This window comes from Pan troglodytes, chromosome 6 (assembly GCF_028858775.2).
Source record: "Pan troglodytes isolate AG18354 chromosome 6, NHGRI_mPanTro3-v2.0_pri, whole genome shotgun sequence".
NCBI lineage: Eukaryota > Metazoa > Chordata > Mammalia > Primates > Hominidae > Pan > Pan troglodytes.
In genome coordinates this window covers 145,378,315-145,404,158 of record NC_072404.2, presented here as the reverse complement: position 1 = coordinate 145,404,158, position 25,844 = coordinate 145,378,315, and the positions used below count along the sequence as shown (strand labels likewise).

General features: G+C 45.3%; 1 protein-coding gene across 3 annotated transcripts in view; it reads left to right on the top strand.

Annotated features, from left to right (window-relative positions):
• ZC3HC1 (zinc finger C3HC-type containing 1) overlaps positions 1-24,823 on the top strand; it is a 34,580-nt gene extending 9,757 nt beyond the window's left edge. The window contains exons 3-10 of one of the 3 annotated variants that reach the window (XR_010158994.1): positions 609-759; positions 2,144-2,227; positions 14,115-14,242; positions 16,801-16,955; positions 18,602-18,845; positions 19,385-19,597; positions 20,583-20,959; positions 22,766-23,319. Coding sequence is in view for 1 of the 3 variants with exons in the window: in XM_001156206.6 (XP_001156206.5) it covers positions 609-759; positions 2,144-2,227; positions 14,115-14,242; positions 16,801-16,955; positions 18,602-18,845; positions 19,385-19,597; positions 20,583-20,789; positions 24,383-24,451 (1,251 nt within the window). In the remaining 2 variants the exon portion in view is untranslated. Of the gene's footprint in view, positions 1-608; positions 760-2,143; positions 2,228-14,114; positions 14,243-16,800; positions 16,956-18,601; positions 18,846-19,384; positions 19,598-20,582; positions 21,035-22,072; positions 23,320-24,382 lie in introns of those variants that run through there. The other 2 variants (XR_010158993.1, XM_001156206.6) reach the window with 2 other exon arrangements.
• Positions 24,824-25,844: the final 1,021 nt, after the last annotated feature.

Sequence of the window (25,844 nt, the reverse complement as noted above, 5' to 3'; positions counted from 1 at the left end):
CTATTAAAAATACAAAAATTAGCTGGGTGCAGTGGCAGAAGCCTGTAATCCCAGCTACTCGGGAGGCTGAGGCAGGAGAATCACTTGAACCCAGGAAGTGGAGGTTGCAGAAACCGAGCCGAGACTGTGCCATTGTACTCCAGCCAGGGTGACAGAGCAAGACTCTGTCTCGAAAAAAAAAAAAAAAAAGAATGAGTTAAGATTGTAATTTATGACTTACTCATTTTAATATACTTGCAGCGTTCACCTGTGATTCCAGCACTTTGGGAGGCCAAGGTAGGCAGATCATCTGAGTTCAGGAGTTCAAGACCAGCCTGAGCAACATGGTGAAACCCCATCTCTACCAAAAAATACAAAAATTAGCTGGGTGTGGTGGCGTGCACCTGTGGTCCCAGCTACTTGGGAAGCTGAGGTGGGAGAATTGCTTGAACCTGAGAGGGTGAGGTTGTAGTGAGCTTAGATCATGCCACTGCAGCCTGGGAGACAGAGTGAGAACTTTTCTCAAAAATAAAAAAAAACAGTATGTGTATACACACACACACACACACACACACATACACACACACATATATATATATTTGCGATGTTGTTTTTCTTAACATGGATACTCTTTGAAATGGGCAGGTAAGCCCTCCGAGCTGTCTCCACTCGTCTGTGCAAAATATGGCTGGGTCACAGTGGAATGTGATATGCTCAAGTGCTCTAGCTGTCAAGCTTTTCTCTGTGCCAGTTTACAACCAGCTTTTGACTTTGACAGATGTAAGTATAAGGTACAAATTACATTTTTCTCCACACTCAAATATATACTATCCTGGTTTTCTGGGGGGGGAAAAAAGGTCATTTTAGTTTGATCAAAAAATGCGTACTTCAATCTTTTTTTTTAATCTTTTTTTTTTTTTTTTGAGATGGGGTCTTGCTTGTTGCCCAGGCTGAGCAAGATGTAATAGTGCAATTACAACTCACCACAGCCTCAACCTCCTGGGCTCAAGCGATCCTTCCTCAGCCTCCCAAGTAGCTGGGACTACAGGCACAGTGCCACTACACCTGGCTAATTTTTGTTTTTTTTTGTAGAGGTGGGGTTTTACCATGTTGATCAGGCTAGTCTTAAACTCCTGAGCTCAAGTGATCCGCCCACCTTGGCCTCCTAAAGTGCAGGGATTACAGGGGTAAGCCATAGTGCCTGGCCAGTCTTTTTTTTTTTTTTTTTTTTTGAGACGGAGTCTTGCTCTGTCCCCCAGGCTGGAGTGCAGTGGTGCGATCTTGGCTCACTGTAAGCTCCGCCTCCTGGGTTCACACCATTCTCCTGCCTCAGCCTCCCAAGTAGCTGGGACTACAGGTGCCTGCTACCACGCCTGGCTAATTTTTTGTATTTTTAGTAGAGACGGGGTTTCACCATGTTAGCCAGGATGGTCTTGATCTCCTGACCTTGTGATCCACCCGCCTCGGCCTCCCAAAGTGCTGGGATTACAGGCGTGAGCCACCGTGCCCGGCCTTTTTTTTTTTTTTTTTAACTAAGCTAGCTACTGCAGCATGGACTTGACTTAATGTAATCTAGGTAACAGCAGCATATTTACTTTATTATTCCAAAATGTATACTTCTAGACGAAGAGTGACAAAGGACTTTTATGAAGTCTCACACTTTTGAATGCTCTGCTTTATAAGATACATGGGGGCCGGGCGCAGTGGCTCACGTGTGTGATCCCAGCATTTTGGGAGGCTGAAGTGGGTGGATCACATGAGGTTGGGAGTTTGAGACCAGCCTGACTAACATGGTGAAACCCCATTTCTACTAAAAATACAAAACACTACTCAGGTGGCTGAGGCAGGAGCATCGCTTGGGCCTGGGAGATGGAGGTTGCAATGAGCCGAGATTGCACCACTACACTCAAGCCTGGGCGACAGAGCAAGACTCTGTCTCAAAAAAATAAAAAATAAAAATAAGATACATGGTATCTCCTTTGTTGATCTCAGGATCTCAATTTAAAACCTGTTTTGTGGAAAATATTAAGATTATGTACTTGATAATATTTTCACATTTTAAAATTCTCTTATTTTTAGTTAAATCTCTGCTCTTAGAGGCCATTCATTGGATTCTGAATCTATATAGTGTTTTTTAAGGTGTTGCTGTTTATGTGGATTTCAGATAAGCAACGATGTGCTGAGCTGAAGAAAGCCTTGTGTACTGCCCATGAGAAGTTCTGTTTCTGGCCAGACAGCCCATCCCCAGGTACTTATTTTTGAGAATTCCTGTTCACCATTTTTCCTTCATCATTGAATTTCTAATATTGTCTGTTTGTGAAAACCTAGTCTTTGAACTTTCTTTTTCTCCTTTTCTTTTCTTTTTTTTTTTTGAGATGGAGTTTCACTCTTGTTGCCCAGGCTGGAGTACAGTGGTGCGATCTGGGCTCACTGCAACCTTCACCTCCCGCATTCAAGCGATTCTCCTGCCTCAGCCTCCAGAGTTGCTAGGATTACAGGCGTGCACCACCACGCCCAGCTAATTTTGTATTTTTAGTAGAGGTGGGGTTTCACCATGTTGGTCACTCTGGTCTCGAACTCTTGACCTCAGATGATCCGCCCGTCTCGGCCTCCCAAAGTGCTGGGATTGGGATTATAGGGGTGATCCACTGTGCCCGGCCTCTTTTTCTCCTTTTCTATTTGCATTATTTCCAGAAAAACTTATATTCACTTGTGTTATTACTTACCTTCATGAAGTGCATTTGACATGCTTAAGGCTTTAGACATATATATGCATTATCCCATTTAATCCTTACAGGGGCCCTGGGAGGTAGATACTACCAACCCAGTTCTTTTTTTTTTTTTTTTTTTTTTTTTTTTTTTGAGACAGAGCCTCGCTCTTTCACCCAGGCTGGAGTGAGGTGGCACGATCTCAACTCACTGCAGCCTCCACCTCCGAGGTTCAAGCGATTCTCCTGCCTCAGCCTCCTGAGTAGCTGGGATTACAGGTACACGCTGCCACACCCTGCTAATTTTTAAATTTTTTTGTAGAGATGGGGTTTCACCATGTTGGCTAGGCTGGTCTCAAACTCCTGACCTCAAGTGATCTGCCTGCCTTGGCCTCCCAAACTGCTGGGATTACAGGCATCAGCCACTGTGCCCGGCCATGACCCAGTTCATTTAGGTGAGGAAACTAAGAATCAGAGGTCTTAAAACCAACTAGAGAGAAGCTATAACTAAGTTTAATCTGATTTCAAACCCTCTGCTTTTCCCACCACACCAAGCAACGCCATGTTCTACCTAGGTTTCCTGTAGAGGGAGTACTAACAGCAATAATGGTGGAAGTTAAACAGGGTTCATTTGCTAAAGAAGACTCACAGGACCCCAAGTGAGAGTGATCACAAATCTGCAGTTTATTGCGGTAAAACAGTACACTATCACAGCAGCACTGAAGTAAGGGTGTCATCACAGCCACAGGCTGCCTGTCTGGGAAGGCCAGGTCCAACCTCCTATTTCCTGTCTATATAAGGGCCATGAGAGGACATACTCTCCCTTGAATCAGGAACTACTGATGTGTGCACAGAACACTTTGGAATAAGAGAGCCCAAAGTGTAATCTCAACTGGGTTTTTAAAGATATTTTCATCGGCCAGGCACAGTTGCTCCCAACCATAATCCTAACACTGGGAGGCCAAGATAGGAGGATTGCTTGAGTTTAGGAGTTTGAGACCAGCCTGAGCAATAAATATAGTAAGACCTCATCTCTATGAAAAATAAAAAATATTTTGATGATCACATAGGCATATTCCTGCTGAGTAAACAGCTTCAACAGCAGAGCCCTCTGGTGGGGAATCTAAGAGCAAGTATAAAAGATTCTTTAGACCCATAGTTAAAAAGCAACACTATTCATCTGTATATTTCATGCCTTGTCCAGGAATCAGTGCCATATAGGTATATTTTTTATTTCAGTAGGATGGCAGGCTAATTCCAGGGTCACTGATGGCTAAGAATATTCCATGATTTACCACTAAAAGGAGAAAATAGATTGAAAATAACCAGAGATTCCCCTCTACCTTTGATCAATGAAAGGGTGGTAGAAAAGGGATTATTAAATAAAATTGTTTAAGTGAAGATGATTGTATAATAAGGATTTCCTGCTGTTGAAATAGCTAGGATTTACTAGTTATTTACCTGTATTGTATAACAAAACTTGGTCCTATGAGGATTTGATTCCATCCTTGTCTAGTGCACTCAGTCCAAGTTTGTTTGTTTGTTTGTTTGTTTGTTTTCCTTGAGATGGAGTCTTGCTCTGTCGCCCAGGCTGGAGTGCTGCAGTGGCTCAGTCTAGGCTCACTGCAACCTCTGCTTCCTGGGTTCAAGCAATTCTCCTGCCTCAGCCTCCCGAGTAGCTGTGACTACAGGTGCGTGCCACCACACCCAGCTAATTTTTGTATTTTTAGTAGAGACAGGGTTTCACCATGTTGGCCAGGCTGGTCTTGAACTCCTGACGTCAAGTGATCCGCCTGCCTTGGCCTCCAGAATTGCTGGGAGGCCTGTAGGCGTGAGCCCCCGCGCCTGGCTGTCCAAGTTTTTAAGGTCTGCCCAGGGCTCTATTGGTGGTTCCCAACTCTTGTCACTGTACATTTTGCTTTCCTGATCTCATTCATAACTTCAGCTACCACCTCGGAGACCTCTAATTCCTATCCAGACCTCTCTTTTGAGCTTGACTCATATTTTCATCTACTTTCTAAACATTTCCACTTAATATTATAGGTACCTGGAACTCAATGTGTGTAAAACTGAACTCTTCATCTTATACCTAAAACTTTCTCCATCTTGGCAAATGGCACTGACCTCCCATCCAGTTGTCCTAGCCAGAAACCTGAAAGTCACTTTAGATGCTCTTCTCTATCATCACCCACTTTGACCTATCCATTCTACCTCCTACATGGATCTTAGATATAACCTTTCAATTATATGATCCCTTGGTTTGGTTCTTTAACATTCAAAGGACATTTGTGTGGATAAAAGAACACTCAATTATTGCACTTTATGCTTAAATTTATTAAGCAAAACTAATAATTTCGAAAGTAATTTTTTTCTAACATTTGCCAATAATTATAAGCTAAATTAAATTTCTTTAAACATTTTATTTTATTTTATTTTTATTTTTATTTTGAGATGGAGTCTCACTCTGTCACCCAGGCTAGAGTGCAGTGGCGCGATCTTGGCTCACTGCAACCTCCGCTTCTTGGGTTCAGGCAATTCTCCTGCCTCAGCCTTCTGAGTAGCTGGAATTACAGGTGCCCGCCACCATGCCTGGCTAATTTTTCCCTCCTGAGTTCAAGCGATTCTCCTGCCTCAGCCTCCCAAAGTATTATTTTTAGTAGTGACGAGGTTTCACCATTTTGGCCAGGCTGTCTTGAACTCCTGTCCTCAGGTGATCCACCTGCCTCTGCCTCCCAAAGTGCTGGGATTACAGGCGTGAGCCACCGCTCCCAGCCTTACCTTGACTTTTAAAGCCAACTTTGTTCTTTCTCCAACTTTTCCCGTGGATTGCAAATTCACGCAGAGTCAACAAAGAAAATCCCCTGAATCGTGGAAAAAAAAAAAAACAGGCATATTACTCTTCAGAAAAATCAAAGCTAGAATGTTTATCTATTAAAATATCTCTCCCACCTAGGCTCAGATCAAATGGCTTCACTGTTGTGGCTCAGAAAGGGGCAGACTCCTTCCTTCCAAATCACCCCATCACAGAACACCCATTGCTAAGTAGCAAGCCAGAGGGTTAGACTGGATGCCCCATAAGAGGAGACTTCAAAGTGTTGAGACCTTCAAGTGTAGCCTGTGGAGGAAAATCTTAATCTGTGGGTGACAAAATAAGTGCTTCAGGACCACTTGCTCCAAATCCACATTCTGCAATACAGTCCAAGAAAAAAGGCAAAGTGGCGAGGCATGATGGCTCACACCTGTGATTCCAGCAGTCTGGAAGGCCAAGGCGGGAGGACCACAAGGTCAGGAGTTCGAGAGCAGCCTAGCCAATGTGGTGAAACCCCGTCTCTACTAAAAATACAAAAAAATTAGCCGGGCGTGGTGGCGCATGCCTGTAATCCCAGCTACTAGGGAATGTTGAGGCAGGAGAATCGCTTGAACACTGCACCCCAGCCTGGGCGACACAGTGAGACTCCATTAAAAAAAAAAAGTGCTGATATATTTGGGGAATGCTGAATAGTTTCACAGGGCTCACTGCAACCTCCGCCTCCCAGGTTCAGGTGCGAAACTACGAGATTTTTTGAAGAAGGAAGCCACTTCACTCGGCTGTTTTTTTTTTGAGACAGTCTCACTCTGTCGCCCAGACTTGAGTGCAGTGGCTTGATCTCAGCTCACCACAAACTCCGCTTCCCAGGCTCAAGCGATTCTTCTGCCTCAGCACCCCCGAGTACCTGGGATTACAGGTGCATGCCGCTACCACCTGGCTAAGTTTTGTATTTTTAGTAGAGACGGGGTTTCACCATATTAGCCAGGCTGGTCTTGAACTGCTGACCTCAAATGATCCACTCTCCTCGGCCTCCCAAAGGGCTATGATTACAAGCGTGAACCACTGTGCCTGGCCTCTAGGCTGAATTTGAAAGACCAGCAACAGTGGGTAAAAGCAAAAGGCCAAAGGATGGTACATTTGGGGAATGCTGTAATAGTTTCACAGGGCTGGCTCACAGTGTCCCTGTGGGGAGAATAGAAGAGAAGACTAAAGTGAAGACAGTGGCCAAACCATGATTTTATTAAATGTATGTGATGAGAAGCTACGAGATTTTTTGAAGGAAGAGATGTTATAGATAACATGAACTAGGGTAGAGTACAAACTGCAAGGGGTAAGTCTTGAGGCAAAGAACTAAACTTAGAAGACATAAAAGGACTTAAAGTAATAACCCCAGCCAGGCATGGAGTCTCATGCCTGTAATCCCAGTGTTTTGCAGGGCCGAGGTGGGAGGATCACTTGCGGCCAGGAGTTTGGGACCAGGCTGGGCACCCTGTCTCTACAAAGAAAAAAATTTTTTAAAATTAGCCAGATGTGGTGGCATACCCCTGTCATCCTAAGCTACTCGTGAGGTTGAAGCAGGAGGATCCCTTTAACCCAGGAATTCCAAGTTATAGTGAGCTATAATCATGTCACTGCCTTCCAGCCTGCATGACAGAGCAAGACCCTGTCTCTTTTTTTTTTTTTTTTTTGAGACGGAGTCTCGTTCTGTCGCCCAGGCTGGAGTGCAGTGGCAGGGTCTCGGCTCACTGCAAGCTCCGCCTCCGGGGTTCACGCCATTCTTCTGCCTCAGCCAACCCAGTAGCTGGGACTACAGGCGCCCGCCACCACAACCGGCTAATTTTTTGTATTTTTAGTAGAGACGGGGTTTCACCGTGTTAGCCAGGATAGTCTCAATCTCCTGACCTCGTGATATGCCCGCCTCGGCCTCCCAAAGGGCTGGGATTACAGGCTTGAGCCACCATGCCCTGCCGACCCTGTCTCTTTAAAAAAAAAAAAAAAAAAAAAAAAGGAAATGAAAGAAAAACAGGATAGAATAATATGCGGCATTAAATTGGGAAAATAAATTATAAACTCAAGGTGTTAAAATAGAAACCTAGCAGTGATGGCTACATGGATGTGCACGTTAAAACTTATCAAACATGTGCAGTTTATGTCAATCAGACCTCAGTAAGGCTGTTTAAAAAAATATCTTTTCCAGTTTTGCTATTAGAAGGGGCCCAAATGTAGTAACAGCAGCACTTCTGCCCACACTTCTTTGCATTGTTAGCAACCAGATTTTGGTCCCTCATTTTAGTCTACTATGATTAAAAGGATCAGGCTCTTTGGAGAGTTGCTGATTCCATGTCTTGGGGCAAGGACAATAAATCAACTTGGATCCAGAATATCCTGTTGTTGCTAGAAAGCAAGAATGCTTTCAAGAATGCTACAGACAGGCCAGGCGTGGTGGCTCACGCCTGTAATCCCAACACTTTGGGTGACCGAGGCAGGCAGATCACGAGGTCAGGAGTTTGAGACCATCCTGGCTAACACAGTGAAACCCCATCTCTACTGCAAATACAAAAAACAAGCCAGGCATGGTGGCACGTGCCTGTAGTCCCAGCTACTGGGGAGGCTAAGGCAGGAGAATTGCTTGAACCTGGGAGGCAGAGGTTGCAGTGAGCCAGGATCGTGTCACTGCACTCCAGCCTGGGCGACAGAGCAAGACTCCGTCTCAAAAAAAAAAAAAAAAAAAAAAAGAATGCTACAGAAATGCTACAGACAATGCTAAAAGAATAGAATAGCCAGCTTAAAGGAGATCCATTACCCCACTTGTGAATATCTGAAACTCAAATAAGAGAATAATCATTACAATTAAACTAAAATGCAGCCAGGGTAGTCCCAGCACTTTCGGAGGCTGAAGTGGGCAGATTGCTTGAGTCCAGGAATTCAAGACCAGCCTGGACAATATAGTAAAACCCCATCTCTACAAAAAATACAAAAAATTAGCTGGGCATGGTTACGCATACCTGTGTTCCCAGCTACTCGGGAAGCTGAGGTGGCAAGATCGCATAAGCCTGGGAGGTTAAGGCTGTGGTGAGCCATGATTGCACCACTGCACTGCAGCAAAGGAAAAAGATGGTGTCTCTCTCTATTGCCCAGACTGACCTTGAACTCTTGGGCTCAAGTGATACTTCTGCCTCAGTATCCAGAGTAGCTGGGTTTACAAGTGCCACCTGGCTAATAATAATTAATTTTTAAAATTAATTTTAGTAAGCAGGAGAGCACTGATATATTTGTAAGTATTATTTCTTCTATCAGGTAGTCCATCCCTCCCTTCCTCCCTCCCTCCTTCCCCTCCTTCCCATCTTTCCCTTCCTTCCCTTCTTTCTTTTCCTTCCCTTCCTTTCCTTCCCTCCCCTCCCTCCCTTCCCTCCTTCCCTTCCCCCTTCCCCTCTTCCCCTCCCTCCCTCCCTCCTTCCCTTCCTTCCTTCCTTCCTTCCTTCCTTCCTCCCTTCCATTTCTTCTATCAAGTACACGTTTCTCTCTCCTCTCTCTCTCTCTCCCAGGCTACAGTGCAGTGGCACAATCATAGCTCACTGCAGCTTTGAATTCCTGGGCTTAAGCAATCCTCCTGCCTCAGCCTCCTGAGTAACTATGACTACAGGCGTATGCCACCACATCCAGCTAATTTTTATTTTTTGGTAGAGATGGGGTCTCACTATATTGCCCAGGCTGATCTCAAACTCCTGGCTTCAAGTGATCCTCCTACCTCAGCCTCCCAAAATGTTAGGATTACAGTCATGAGCAACTGTACCTGGCCTCAAATTCATGTTTCTTTTCTCAATCTGTGTAGGATGTCTTCAGTGGGGATGGTGGAGGAAGGGCATCTGAAAATCTTCTATGAGAGCAAAAAGAACACTTACAAAAATTATCAAAATCAACTTACTTTTTTTTTTTTTTTTAGAGGGAATCTTGCTCTGTTGCCCAGGCTGGAGTGCAATGGCATGGTCTCGGCTCACTGCAACCTCCACCTCCCAGGTTCAAGCAATTCTCCTGCCTCAGCCTCCCGAGTAGCTAGGATTACAGGCACCCACGACCATGCCTGGCTAATTTTTGTATTTTTAGTAGAGACTGTTTCACCGTGTTGGCCAGGCTGGTCTTGAACTGCTGACCTCGTGATCCGCCCACCTCGGCCTCCCAAAGTGTTGGGATTACAGGCGTGAGCCACTGTGCCCGGCCTCAAAATCAACTTTCACAGGATGATTGGACAGAGATTTCTTTAAATGCCTGGAACAAATAAGTCCCCCAGTCTTGCCAAGGAGCTCTGTGTGTGGTGGGGGGAGCACACCTTCAGTAGTCAAGCAGGCAGTTTGCAGTTCTGTGTTAGCCTTCACTTCCTGCTTGTGCAGAACCTCAGCATCAGCCAGAGATGAGAGCTTAGGGCCTTTTCAGGTCTTTGCTGGGCATGTGTATAGCTCTATACTTGCACATGTCCTTCTGGATTCCAGGGAGTATGTCAGAGCCTTTCAAGCCTGCCTATGGACATTTCATTTCCCAGCTTTTAAGGTTTTTGGTCAGCTTGTTACTTGCTCCAACTCATACTGCTGCCTCAAAGCAACTGTGATGTTAAACAGTTGCCAATGATCATTTTTGAAAACCTGTCTGGGGAAAAGGGTGTTCTCACTGGGACAGTATAATGTTCTAGGCAACTGCCACACAGATCAAATAATGGTGGTTCTCTGGAATGGGGCTTTGGAGGAGCTCCACCTCTTTTCTATGCTCTCCGGTGACTGCTAAGCTACTGGTTTTCACCATGATTGTGGGGATGTTGGTTTTCTTTTTTCTTTTTTTTTTTTGAGATGGAGTTTTGCTCTTGTTGCCCAGGCTGGAGTGCAATGGCGCAATCTCGGCTCACCAAACCTCCGCCTCCTGGGTTCAAGCGATTCTGCCTCAGCCTCCCGAGTAGCTGGGATTACAGGCATGCGCCACCATGCCCGGCTAATTTTGTATTTTTAGTAGAGACGGGGTTTCTCCATGTTGGTCAGGCTGGTCTCAAACTCCCAACCTCAGGTGATCCACCCGCCTTGGCCTCCCAAAGTGCTAGGAGTACAGGTGTGAGCCACCACGCCCCGCTGGGATGTGGGTTTTCAAGGCTACCACAGAGCTGAGCTGGGGAAGGGAAGATGGAAACAAGAGTTAAAACATCACAAAATGGGCCGGGTGCAGTGGCTCACGCCTGTAATCCCAGCACTTTGGGAGGCCGAGGTGGGCAGATCACGAGGTCAAGAGATGAAGACCATCCTGGCCAACATGGTGAAGCCCCATCTCTACTAAAAATATAAAAAGTTAGCTGGGCGTGGTGGCAGGCGCCTGTAGTCCCAGCTACTCGGGAGGCTGAGGCAGGAGAATCACTTGAACCCGGGAGGCAGAGGTTGCAGTGAGCCAAGATTGTGCCACTGCACTCCAGCCTGGCGACAGAGCGAGACTCTCTCAAAAAAAAAAAAAAAAAAAAAAAAAAAAATCACAAAATGGCCGGGTGCAGTGGCTCATGCCTGTAATCCTCGCAATTTGGGAGGCCAAGGTGGGTGGATCATCCGAGGTTGGGAGTTTGAGACCAGCCTGGCCAGCATGGCGAAACCCCCTCTCTAGTAAAAATACAAAAATTACTCACGCCTGTATTCCCAGCTACTTGGGAGGCTGAGGCGGGAGAATTGCTTGAACCTGGGAGGTGGACGCTGCAATGAGCCGAGATTGCGCCATTGCACTCCAGCCTGAGCCTCAAGAGTGAAACTCTGTCTCAAAAAAATAAATAAAAAAAAAAATAAAAGCCGAGATAGCTTTATGTTCGCTCCTAGCTAAGACAAAAATTAAAAATTCTTATTTAAAAAAAAGAATTGCCAGGTGCAGTGGCTCACATCTGTAATCCCAGCACTTTGGGAGTCCGAGGCAGGCATATCACATGAGGCCAGGAGTTCGAGACTAGCCTGGCTAACATGGCAAAACCCCGTCTCTACTAAAAAATACAAAAAAAATTAGCCGGGCATGGTGACACGTGCCTGTAATCCCAGCTACTCGGGAGGGTGAGGCACAAGAATCATTTGAACCCAGGAGGTGGAGGTTGCAGTGAGCCAAGATCATGCCCCTGCACTTTAGCCTGGGCAACAGAGCAAGACTGTCTCAAAAAATAAAATAGCTTTGAAAAGAAAGCAGGATTCCTGCAGGGTTGGTTAATTTATTGGCTCAGAGATAGCACTAAGGACCCAGTCCTTACAAGAAGCATGTTGTCTTGTTCTAAAACTAGTTCCTCTCAAGGTTTCTTGATGGCAGCAGTTTGAAGAGTCATGTGCAAATGCCATCTAGCCTTCCCGTAGTCACAGAATCCCTCCAGCCCAACGCCTTTCCTGTCTATTTGCCACAACTGGATCAAATATCCCTTCCTAAATGGGTCACTGTTAAGGAAAACGCTGCTGTTGTGATTGGTAGAGACAAGTCAAGAATTTACCCTGTGAGAAAGACAAGACACCAAACAAAACCTTGCTTCTGCTAGCAAGGCAGGAGCAGGAGATAGCTGGGTGAACAGCCAACAGTATCTGCTGTATCCCTGTTGTACACTCTCATAATGGTCTCTCTTTACTGTTGTGATAACACTTATCACACTGTAATCGCATTGCATGTCTGGCTTCCATATTAGATTATGAGTGACTTGGCCGGGCGCAGTGGCTCATGCCTGTAATCCCAGCACTTTGGGAGGCCGAGGCGGGCGGATCACGAGGTCAGGAGATCGAGACCATCCTGGCTAACATGGTGAAACCCCGTCTCTACTAAAAATATAAAAAATTAGCCAGGCGCGGTGGCGGGCACCTGTAGTCCCAGCTACTCGGGAGGCTGAGGCAGGAGAATGGTGTGAACCCCAGGAGGCGGATCCTGCAGTGAGCTGAGATCACGCCACTGCACTCCAGCCTGGGCAACAGCGAGACTCCCTCTCAAAAAAAAAAAAAAAAAAGATTATGAGTGACTTTGTTGAGCAACTAAATGTCAATTTGAGGCTGAGAGAAGACCAATGACTCGAGTGGCTTCCTACTTTTTAGACGATCGGGCTAGGATGACATGTTCTCTCTTCACTTTTCCTATGAATCTCTTCCAAAACGTGTTTTCATTCTTTATTAAAACTGATTCAGGGCTGGGCGTGGTGACTCACGCCTGTAATCTCAGCACTTTGGGAGGCCAAGGTGGGTGGATCACCTGAGGCCAAGAGTTAAAGATCAGCCTGGCCAACATGATGAAACCCTGTCTTTATTAAAAATAGAAAAATTAACCAGGCGTGGTGTCAGGCACCTGTAATCCCAGCTACTCAGGAGGCTGAGGCAGGAGAATTGCTTGAACCTGGGAGGCAGAGGTTGCAGTGAGCCGTGATCGCACCATTGCACTGCAGCCTGGGCGACAGAGCAAAAACTCTGTCTCGGAAAAAGAAAAAAAAAAAGCTGATTCAGTGTAGCTTCTACTTCATTCTAGGCCTACTAGACTGACCTCTTTAGGAAGTAGCTTAGCAAGGCCTTTCTGCACTCATCATTTGCCTTTGTACCAATGTACCAAGTATGCAGTAGATGAATTGGGTAATGCCAGAGATAATTATACTATAGTATATAATCAGTTTCCACACTGCTTAGATTTCAGGCAGATTCTTTCTTTTCCAACTTAGGTATTACCAGTAGAATTCCTAATTGTATACTTTATTTACTCTGGTACCCAGTTAAGCTTCACCTTACAATGCAAGCCTTTTTGTATCTCTTGTGTAGACTTTAGGAACATGCCATTTTTTTCATTCTTAGCTCACAGTAAGTTATAACTTGGTAGTTATAAAATGATGGTTCTTTAAGACTTTTCACCTATTTAAGCATCCACCTCCACTAACTCTGTTTTGTTTTCTCTTTCTTAAGGTAACAATTTCACACATATATAGAAGTACACGGAATAGTATAAATAATGAAACCCCATCACTCAACAATGATCAACTCATGGCCGATCTTGTTTCTTCTATATTCCTAACACCTAACACCCTGCCCCTCTGCATTGTTTTGAAGTTCAGTCCCACATATGCCATTTTATCTAAATATTTCAAAATATAAAAAATATGGATTTTACTTTTTAAACATGGTCTCAGTAGTATCATTACAGCCCCATCAAAATGAAAAACAATAATTTCCTGACACCATCAAATAGCTCATCAATTTTACTACATTTCCTCAATCATTCAATACGTGTTTTTTATTTATTTTATTTTATTATTTTTTTTTGAGACAGAGTCTCTCTCTGTTGCCCAGGCTGGAGCACAGTGGCACGATCTCAGCCTCATTGCAACCTCTGCCTCCTGGGTTCAAGTGATTCTCCTGTCTTAGCCTCCCGAGTAGCTGGGATTACAGGCACGCGCCACCATGCCTGGCTAATTTTTTGTATTAAAGGAGGCTGAGACAGGGGTTTCTAGGTTGGCTAGGTTGGTCTTGAACTCCTGACCTCAGGTGATCCGCCCGCCTCGGCCTTCCAAAGTGCTGGGATTACAGGCATGAGCCACCATGCCCAGCCGTGTTTTTTATTTTTTACAGTTTACACCAATATAATCTTCCAATTTACTTTTTCCACAGACCGATTTGGGATGTTGCCCCTGGATGAGCCTGCTATTCTTGTTAGTGAATTCCTAGATCGTTTTCAAAGCCTTTGTCACTTGGACCTCCAGCTTCCTTCCCTAAGGCCGGAGGACTTGAAAACTATGGTGAGTTTTTCCTGACTAGGCTGCAATGGCCTCCAGTTGTTGCCAGCATTTATACCTGAAGCATTTCTTTTAATGACAAGAAGATGCAATTGCTGTGAAGAGAACTGCTTGTCTGTCTCTCATCTGACCTTTTCAGTCTCCACCAGGAAGGTGACAGTTGAGAGTTCCATTTGAATGTTTAGGTATGTTTTTTTAAATGGCATAGATTCAATTTAACATATATGTATATAAGCAGTTTATTTGGGCCAAGTTTTAGGGCTGTAACCTGGAAGCATAGATTCAAGTTTGCCCGGAATATATGCTTCCCATAAATTCAATTTTATCTTGATTTATTACTTAAATTATTATTATTATTATTTTGAGACCAAGTCTCTTTCTGTCACCCAGGCTGGAGTGCAATGGTGTAATCTTGGCTCACTGCAACCTCCACCTCCCAGGTCCGCACAATTCTCCTGCCTCAGCCTCCTGAGTAGCTAGGATTACAGGCGTCTGCCACCACACCTGGCTAATTTTTGTATTTTTAGTAGAGACGGGGTTTCACCATATTGGTCAGGCCGTTCTCAAACTCCTGACCTCAGGTGATCCACCCGCCTCGGCTTCCCAAAGTGCTGGTATTACAGGCATGAGCCGGCACACCCAGCCTACTTAAACTATTTAACAGAAAATACTGAAATGTGACTGCATATGGTTTATTGCATATCTTTTTTTTTTTTTGAGACAGAGTCTCGTTCTGTCGCCAGGCTGTAGTGCAGTGGTGATCTTGGCTCACTGCAACCTCCGCCTCCTGGGTTCAAGCGATTCTTCTGTCTCAGCCTCCCGAGTAGCTGGGATTACAGGCACGTGCGACCACGCCTAGCTAATTTTTGTATTTTTAGTAGAGACAGGGTTTCACTGTGTTGGCCAGGATGTTCTAGATCTCCTGACCTCGTGATCCGCCCACCTCGGCCTCCCAGAGTGCTGGGATTACAGACGTGAGCCACCACACCCGGCCATCATTTTTCAAAGAAAGTAACAAACTCCTTTCTCCTTGTGAGTAGAAATGTTTAAATGCTATAGTCAGCCCGGGCACAGTGGCTCATGCCTGTAATCCCGGCACTTTGGGAGGCTGAGGTGGGTAGATCACCTGAGGTCAGGAGTTCGAGACCAGCCTGGCCAACATGGTGAAACCCCGTCTCTATTAAAAATACAAAAAATTAGCCGGACATGGTAGTTTATGCCTGTAGTCCCAGCTACCTGGGAGGCTGAGGCAGGAGAATTGCTTGAACCTGGGAGACACGTTGCAGTGAGCCGAGATCGCACCATTGCACTCCAGCCTGGGCAACAAGAGCGAAACTCCGTCTCAAAAATAAAATAAATGCTCTAGTCAGTCTGTACTTTGAAACTGAATATTTACTGTTCCATTTAATCACCCTATGGGTACTCCATGAAGACAAGCTTTACTGTAGGAAATAGTAGCCTCTTCAAATTAAGAAAGTGGTATGGGTTTTAACATCAAACTGTTAACCTCCCAAAGGCCCCTCCAAGTACTAACCAGGCCTGACCCTGCTTAGCTTCCGAGATCAGATGAGACTGGACGCGTTCAGGGTGGTATGGCCATAGACTGAAACTATTAACCTCTGATGCTTATGAATATAACCCTGTCCCTAGCCAAGGCAATTTTTTTTTTCCACATGGTCATAGTTCCTTATTTTTCTTAGAACAAAAATAAAGTCTAACGAGCTTTGTTGTTCTGTCAAAAAGTAAATTTAGAGCCTGGGGCACAGTGATGCATGCCTGTAGTCCCAGCTACTCAGGAGGCTGAGGTGGGAGGATTGCTTGAGCTCAGGAGTTCAAGACCAGCATGGCCAACATAGTGAGACCCCATCTCTAAAATTTTTTTTCTTTAATTGTTTTTTTTTTTTGATACGGAGTCTTGCTCATTCGCCCAGGCTGGAGTGCAGTGGTGCAATCTCAGCTCACTGCAAGCTCCGCCTCCCAGGTTCACGCTATTCTCTTGCCTCAGCCTCCAGGGTAGCTGGGACTACAGGTGCCCGCCACCACGCCCAGCCAATTTTTTTGTATTTTTAGTAGAGACGGGGTTTCACCATGTTAGCCAGGATGGTCTCGATCTCCTGACCTCGTGATCCACCTGCCTCAGCCTCCCAAAGTGCTGGGATTACAGGCGTGAGCCACCACGCCTGGCCTCTTTAATGTTTAAGTAAATTTAGTGTCAGGCTAAGACATAAGCAGTAATTTGTCTTCACTATTTGGGTTTGAAGTTTGCAGGTTTCAGGGAAAATCTGCAGCTGGTAAATTGAACAATTTAGTACTAACAAGAGTTTTGGCAGTTCCAGGGAGACTCCATCTTTCTCAGTCAGCAGATTCAGGGCAATTCAGAAAGCTTCTGTGTGATACTATAGCCCTGTCCCTGGAAGTATTTTGTTCTCTGTGAAGAGAAGTATCTTCATGTTTGTAATTTCCTTCCTGATTTTCGGCTTGTACCATCTAGGTATGTTATAATGTGTAATTTTTATTTTTATGGTGGTTGAAACGAAGTTTTTTACTTGGCTCCCTTGTAGTGCTTGACAGAAGACAAGATCAGTCTTCTCCTACACTTGCTTGAAGATGAACTTGATCACCGAACTGATGAGAGAAAAACTACAATCAAATTAGGCTCAGACATCCAAGTCCACGTCACTGCCTGTATTCTCTCTGTGTGTGGCTGGGCGTGTAGGTGAGTCAGCAGATTTTGCCTGGAGACATGAACCATGACAACAGCATTACACCCATATATATCAGTCACTAATCGTATTTAGAAATCACATGGTGTTTCCCGTGAGAAAAAGAGACAAAGAAAAACTGGGTGGGGGATGGTGCGAGGAGAATGGATAATAAGAATTAGTAACAAAACCAGAATTGGAATTCAGGAATTCTTCGTGTTCACAACTGAACTTTGTTTCTTGTACTGTTGCTTCTTAACTGGGAATTTGTGTTCTTTTTTTTTTTTTTGAGACAGAGTCTCATTCTGTCGCCCAGGCTGGAGTGTAGTGGCGCGCGCGATCTCAGCTCACTGCAAGCTCCACCTCCCGGGTTCACGCCATTCTCCTGTCTCAGCCTCCTGAGTAGCTGGGACTACAGGTGCCTGCCACACGCCCAGCTAATTTTTTGTATTTTTAGTAGAGACGAGGTTTCACCGTGTTAGTCAGGATGGTCTCGATCTCCCGACCTTGTGTTCTGCCTGCCTCGGCCTCCCAAAGTGCTGGGATTACAGGCGTGAGCCACCATACCAGGCTGAATTTGTGTTCTATAAACAGTGAACCTCCTTTCTAAAAATGGAAAGAAAATAAGCTCTTTTCTATTTTTAAGAAGGAAAAATAGAAAAGAAGTTCTTTTCTATTTTTAGAAAGGAAGAAAAATCTGCTTAATTGATAAAAACTACCATAGGAAACACCAGCTGGAGTCTTCTAGGCCCCCATGTTGCTATTTCCATTCCAGCTGCTCAATTTGGCATAGACTCGCACTATCCTTAATCTACCAAAGAGAGCATATTTAAAATACATCAAGATTGGTTCTGACAGTAAATAAATCTTGATTTATTTTAAATATGCTCTCTTTGGTAGATTAAGGAATGTTTTTTGTTTAAAGGGAAAAGACTTTAAGAGGGACAAGAGAGGGTGGGTACGGTGGCTCACACTTATTTAATCCCAGCACTCTGGGAGGCCAAGGTGGGCGGATCACCTGAGGTCAGGAATTCGAGACCAGCCTGGCCAACATGGTGAAACCTCATCTCTACCAAAAATACAAAAATTAGCCGGGCATGGTGGCGGGTGCCTGTAATCCCAGCTACTCAGGAGGCTGAGGCAGGGGAATCACTTGAACCCGGGAGGCGGAGGTTGCAGCGAGCTGAGATCGCACCATTGCACTCCAGCCCGGGCAACAAGAGCAAAACTCAGTCTCAAAAAAAAAAAAAAAAAAGAGGGACAGGAGAAACTTTTTGTGTTGTTATTGTTGTTGGTCAGGCTGGTCTCGAACTCCTGACCTCAGGTGATCCACCCACCTTGGCCTCCCAAAGTGCTGGGATTACAGGCATGAGCCACTGCACCCGGCCGAGAAACTTTTAAAACATGCCTGCAAAACAGTCTTATCATAGAGAGCACACTAAGAACCCAAGGTCTTTCTATGGGAAATATGTGAGAGATGATGAAGTATGAAGCTGGGTCCTGAGACTGGAGCACAGAGGCTCTGATAGGACATGGTTCCCCATCCACTGGACTGTTCCAGAAATTGGATGAGATAAAGCATACTCACGAGACATTACACTTAGTCATTTGGAAATGTTACACTTTGAGAAAACTCTCTTTCTTTTTCATTCCTATCTAGTTCCTCTTTGGAATCCATGCAGCTCTCCCTGATAACATGTTCACAGTGTATGAGGAAGGTGGGGCTCTGGGGCTTCCAGCAGATTGAATCGTCCATGACTGACCTGGATGCATCCTTTGGCCTGACCAGCTCCCCCATCCCAGGCCTTGAGGGGCGACCAGAGCGCTTACCTCTGGTGCCTGAATCTCCTCGGAGGATGATGACCCGGAGCCAGGATGCCACTTTCTCCCCAGGCTCAGAGCAGGTATTCACTTAGCTTATTTGGGGTGGACTTTTAAACAACATTCTTGGCAAAAGTGTTGTTGGTAGAAAGTTGGAAATTAATTTAGGTGGATAGGCTTCACTTCCCACTACATTGGTTACAATACCACATAGTGTTTCTGTTCACTAATGGGGAAGCTAAATTCAGCCAGACCCGGTGGCTCACGCCTATGATCCCAGCACTTTGGGAGACTGAGGCAGGCAGATCACTTGAGGTTAGGAGTTTGAGACCAGCCTGGCCAACATGGTGAAACCCCGTCTCTACCTAAAATGCAAAAATTAGCCAGGTGTGGTGGCGGGCACCTGTAATCCCAGCTACTTGGGAGGCTGAGGCAGGAGAATCACTTGAACTCGGGAAGCAGAGGTTGCCATGAGCCAAGATCGCCTCACTGCTCTCCAGCCTTGGCAACAAAGCGAGACTCTGTCTCAAAAAACAAAAGAAAAAACATTAAAGAAAGAAGTATTTCTGACCATAATCATTAATATCATTCGTGTACTTCCATTATCTCCCCTTTCCTTCAGGCTGAAAAGAGCCCTGGTCCCATTGTCTCTCGAACTCGGAGCTGGGACTCTTCCAGTCCTGTTGACCGTCCTGAGCCAGAGGCTGCTAGCCCCACCACCAGAACTCGCCCAGTGACCCGAAGCATGGGAACAGGAGACACCCCTGGCCTGGAGGTACCATCTAGCCCTCTGCGGAAAGCCAAGCGAGCTCGCCTCTGCTCCTCCAGCAGTTCGGTGAGTCCACCTCGCATGTAGCAGTGGCTGAGCATAAACAGCATATTGGGCCCTCCCTGGGCAGCATGGAGAAGCAGGCAGGAGCCCTTCCGTGGTCCAATGCAAAAAGTAGACCATGTGAATAAATTTAAAGTTGGATGACCAAAGGGAAAAAATGTCAGTCATGTTTTTTGCTCCTTTTTGTTCCTTTGGAGTGGATTCTGGAGAAATAATAGATATTTCAGGCAAATGGAACAACGGTGTGATACAGGGACAAACCTGATCTGGCAGTGGTCCCCAACCTTTTTGGCACCAGGGACCGTTTTCATGGAAGACCATTTTTCCACGGACCACGGTTGGGAGGATGGTTTCGGGATGATATGAGCACATTACATGTATTGTGTACTTTATTTCTATTATTATTATATTGTAATATGTAATGAAATAATTGTACAACTCACCATAATATAGAGTCAGTGGGAACCCGCAGCTTGTATTCCTGCAACTAGATGATCTCATCTGGGGGTGACAGGAAACAGTGACAGATCATCAGGTGTCAGACTCTCATAAGGAGCCCGAAGTCTAGATCCCTCTCATGTGCAGTTCACAGTAGGGTTACTGCTCCTATAAGAATCTAATGCCACTGCTGATCTGACAGGAGGCAGAGCTCAGGCGGTAATGCAAACAATGGGGAGCAGCTGTAAATTCAGATGAAGCTTTGCTTGCCCGCCTGCTGCTCACCTCCTACTGTGCAACCTTGTACCCATCCATGGCCTGGGGGTTGGGTATCCCTTATCCCTTGTGATAAGGTATAGTTTGTTTAACACAAAAGGAGTGAGAAAATAAAGAAAATGAGAGGAAAATGTGTAGGCAAAGTTTGAAGGAGAGCATAAACACTCGAAGTATGGGTAGTTGTGAGATTCTGGACTTGATAACTAACAGCAGTGCCTCCCTGAACTTACATAGCATCTACCTATGAATGCTATTTCTTTTTCTCCTTCCTCAGGACACATCTTCCCGAAGCTTCTTTGATCCCACCTCTCAGCATAGAGACTGGTGCCCTTGGGTGAATATCACACTTGGCAAAGAAAGCAGGGAGAATGGTGGAACTGAACCAGATGCCAGCGCCCCAGCAGAGCCAGGCTGGAAAGCAGTGCTGACCATCCTCTTGGCGCACAAACAGTCTAGCCAGCCAGCTGAAACGGACTCCATGGTGAGATAAGCCACTGCCTTGTGTGTGGGCAGCACTTGCTGTTTATGGGAGGAGGAGCAGAGGCTGGGCCTATAATTAGCACCCCGCCTGCCTTCAGCTTTCATACGTCAAGTTATTTGGGTTTTTTTGTTTGTTTGTTTGTTTGTTTTTTGAGATGGAGTCTCGTTCTTGTTGCCTAGGCTGGAGTCCAATGGCAGGATCTCAGCTCACTGCAACCTCCACCTCCTGGGTCAAGCGATTCTCCTGCCTTAGCTTCCCAAGTAGCTAGGATTACAGGCGCCCACCACCACACCCAGCTAATTTTGTATTTTTAATAGACGGGGTTTCACCATGTTGGCCAGGCTGGCCTCGAACTCCTGACCTCAGGTGATCCACCCGCCTCGGCCTCCCAAAGTGCTGGGATTACAGGCATGAGCCACCGTGCCCGGCTTATACGTCAAGTTAGACTCATTCTGCTTTCATCCTAGGGATTAGGCATAGAACCGGTTCGTCTTTCTGTAGTTTAGCATATGGCATTCCATCAAGTTCTGATAAATTCTTTTGTTCTCCTAAATAAAATGACTCCAAGTAGAAAAGGAGTACGGAAACAGAAATAGATGAACAGGCAGCTGCTCCGGCCTCATGTTGCAGACAGCTGCTTTTTCTTTCATTTGCTGTCACTTGCACTTGGAGCCTGGCCAGTTAACTTAGCTGTTTGGAGCACTGGGCTCTGACACCAAGATGATGGCCTCATTCCGCACGCTGGGCACATTACTTTACTCTGTTCCACAGCCCAGACTGTGACTCTGCTAGCCATTGCAGCCATGACTGCTGTGGGTTACAAATGTGGGTGACAACTGAGAAGAAAAGTCAAGTGTTTGCTCTGTGTAAAGATTGGAAGTGATAGGCTAGGTAATATGGAACCATGAAAACTGGGTTCTCTCCTTCACTGGCTCACTCCCAAATTTTCCTTGTAGCTGGTAACAATTTCTGATCATAGTCTATAACTTTCAAGGACAAAGTAAAATAATACTTGTCAGCAGATATTTATGAGCAGCACTCCTAGATTCATGGTTTTCTAGGGTTACAGGATTCCACTGGAGGGAACTATAGTAATACTAAAAGTCCAAAATTGCATGGCTGGGTGTGGTGGCTCACGCCTGTAATCCTAGCACTTTGGGAGGCCAAGGCGAATGGATCACCTGAGGTCAAGAGTTTGAGACAACCTAGCCAACATGGTGAAACCTCGTCTCTACTAAAAATACAAAAAAAAAAAAAAAAAAATTTGCCATGTGTGGTGGCAGGCGCCTGTAATCCCAGCTACTGGGGAGGCTGAGACTGGAGAATCACTTGAACCCAGGAGGCGGAGGTTGCAGTGAGCCGAGGTTGCACTCCAGCCTGGGCTTCAGAGAGAGACGCTGTCTCAAAAAAATAAATAAATAAAAATAAATGTATATTAGTACCCTTAGTAAATGTGCAGGTGAAGGTTTTCCAAGTTTTCACAGAAAAAAAAATCCGCATTTCTCTGCCTAGATCTTCAGGAACTAGTACATTGGCAGTTTTCAATAAGACTCCTCTCTGTCACTGCCATACGAAAAAGAAAGCCTATGGGTTTTGTTTTTGTTTTGTAGTGGGAAAAGTTGGCCTCATAATTGGCCCTGGATTCCAGGACTTTTTTTTTCGGTAGTGTGTCTTAACCTTCTGACAGCTGCTGTGACGAAGCTAGAAAGCTTAATGAGACTGTGTGGTAAAGGATCCTGATGTTCGAAAAAGAAAAAGTATATACCGAGGCCAGGCACAGTGGCTCATGCCTGTGATCCCAGCACTTTGGGACGCTGAGGCAGGGGAATCACCTGAGGTCAGGAGTTCAAGACCAGCCTGGCCAACATGGCAAAACCCCATCTCTACTGAAAATACAAAAATTAGCCAGGACTGTTGGTGTGCACCTGTAATCCCAGCTACTCCAGAGGCTGAGGCAGGAGAATTGGGAGGTGGAGGTTGCAGTGAGCCGAGATCGCACTACTACACTCCAGCGTGGGCAACAGAGTGAGACTCCCTTTCAAAAAAAAGAAAAAAGAAAAAAGTGTATATTATTTTTTCAACTGAGGTTTCTTTCAACTTTGTCACTCTATTAACTAAATTTCCCTCAGTCATTAGTAAGAGTTCGAACTTTTTCCTCCTGGAACTTACTGGAACATCCTCAAAGAGGATAGATTTTTAAAACACTGTGAAAGTGGGCCGGGCGCGGTGGCTCACGCCTGTAATCCCAGCACTTTGGGAGGCCGAGGCAGGCAGATCATGAGGTCAGGAGATCGAGACCATCCTGGCCAACATGGTGAAACTCCATCTCTACTAAACATACAAAAATTAGCTGGGCGTGGTGGCATATGCCTGTAATCCCAGCTACTCAGGAGGCTGAGGCAGGAGAATCGCTTGAACCAGGGAGTCAAGAGGTTGCAGTCAGCTGAGATGGCGTCACAGCACTCCAGCCTGGCGACAGAGCAAGACTCTGTCTCAAAAAAAAAAAAAAAAAAAAAAACCTGTGAAAGCGTCATATGAGAAACTGGAGGTAACTGTGGATCATCTTGCTAAACATTCTTTGTACTCTCACTGAGACCCTTTCTGCGTGGAATATTTGCTCTTCATTGTGACTCTCAAAGGCAGACAGAACCAAGTGTTCTGATTCACCAAGAGCTTTTGTCTCCTAATGAATTACTTTGTCTCCCTTTACCACCATTTCTCAGAATCTCAGAGTACTTCATTGGCATGATCAGATGGCACTGAGATTCTTCCTATTATTAGCACTGCCGGCTAAAACATAAAAGCGGTGAAGACCAAGGCCAGAGCTTAAACTCACAGGGGTCATTCAACTCTGTTTTTATTAGTTGTCCTTGGTTTATACTGTTAACCTCAGCTAGGCATCACATTAAGTATAAGTACTTATTCACAATAAATAATGAACTAGGGCCAATTCAGCATCATGAATGAAAAACCAGTGCAGGCCGGGCGTGGTGGCTCACGCCTGTAATCCCAGCACTTTGGGAGGCCGAGGCAGGCGGATCACGAGGTCAGGAGATCAAGACCATCCTGGCTAACACGGTAAGACCCCCATCTCTACTAAAAATACAAAAAATTAGCCTGGCGTGTTGGCGGGTGCCTGTAGTCCCAGTCACTGGGGAGGCTGAGGCAGGAGAATGGCGTGAACCCGGGAGGCAGAGCTTGCAGTGAGCCGAGATTGCGCCACTGCACTCCAGCCTGGGTGACAGAGTGAGACTCCGTCTCAAAAAAAAAAGAAAAACCAGTGCAAAACATGTGCTGCACTAACGGCAAGTCAGAAGTGTCATCCTCAAGTACAAAGATGAGGACAGATACAGATGCCTGAAGGGAGGATATGAGCCGTGTCTTAGAGGCTCAGAGTGTGTTAACAGGAGTCTGACAGTAGAACGTCGGCCCCTCGATCTTTAGTCTGACTTTAGGTATACATTATGTATAGCATACTACAAAATGAATTTTTACTTAGTCCTAGACATATCCAGATCATTGTGGGACAAATGATCTATCCTTTGTCTCTATAAAAGAATGTAATCACTAATAATAAGCTTTTCTACCTACAGAGTCTCTCTGAGAAATCAAGGAAAGTATTCCGAATATTTCGGCAGTGGGAATCTCTGTGCTCATGCTGAAGATACTCCAGCGCCTTCCTGGAGATAGCTGGAATGAGAGTGACTTTTTGAAAAATTAAGGCTGAGTTCCTTTCGGTCAGCTGACACTAAGTTTTTCCTGTTCTGGGTTAATCATAAGGAGCCCCCTGCCATAGCAAAGGCAGTGAGTGTCAACTATCTGCATCTGGCTGAGGGAGACCTGTTTCCTTTCAGGGATGTGGACAGGGTAAGGGCAGCAAGCATGGTTCTGTTAAAGGAGTGTGGGGTTAACAGACTAGAAGGAAGACTAAGGACCTGACCACCCATTTCAGCATCTTCAATGTGGAGCAGTGTTCTGAGGACTCTTCTATCCTAGGACTATGACAGTGTGTATTAATAAAATATTTGCTAAGATTCTCATTGTTGGAGAACTGTTTTCCCCCTTGCCTTGTGGGCCGGAGAAACTTCAGTGGAACTTTCAACTTTTGATTTTCAGATTGGCTGCAAAGCCTAAAATTTGTGATTCCAGTCAAGGAGGTATAATCTTTCCTAAACCAAAAGCAAGATGATTTTCATTATGCCACCAGGAAATTTCCTGGTGTGTTATAGTGAATGGTAAACTGATAATTTTCTCCTTGCTTTGATAATAACAGAATAAAACAATGTAATGGGGAGGAAGGCACTTCGGAAGAGACCCCTCTCCATGTGCCATTGAATGCATGACTCCCGCATTTGGGCTTCCCCAAGAGTCATTGCTTTTGGGGGATCATCAGTTTTTGTGGTAGAGAAGGTTGACCCTGAACTGCCCACTGATAAAGTAACCATGACCTAGCAAAGGCTAGAAAGTGATTATTCTCTGATATGCCATGTTTTTAGTCACTGAGATTGTTTTGTTTTATACTTTTGTACTGAAGTATTTTAAAGAAAATAACACATAATATTTTACTCATAGTTTAATCTCTAAAAAATAGAACCTAGGCCAGGTGTGGTAGCTCACACCTGTAATCCCAGCACTTTGGGAGGCCAAGGTGGGCAGATCACTTGAGGTCAAGAGTTCAAGACCAACCTGGCCAACATGGTGAAACCCTATCTCTACTAAAAATACAAAAATTAGCCAGGCGTGGTGACGGGTGCCTGGTGTCCCAGCTACTGGAGAGGCTGAGACAGGAGAATCGTTTGAACCCAGGAGATGGAAGCTACAGTGAGCCGAGATCGTCTGCTGCACTCCAGCCTGGGTGACAGAGCAAGACTCCGTCTCATTATATATATATATATATTTATTTATGTATATTTTTATATATATATAACTTTTCTCCAACATATTACACCCAACAAAAATTAATAATCTGACCGGGCGTGGTGGCTCACGCCTGTAATCCCAGCACTTTGGGAGGCCAAGGTGGGCGGATCACCTGAGGTCAGGAGTTCAAGATCA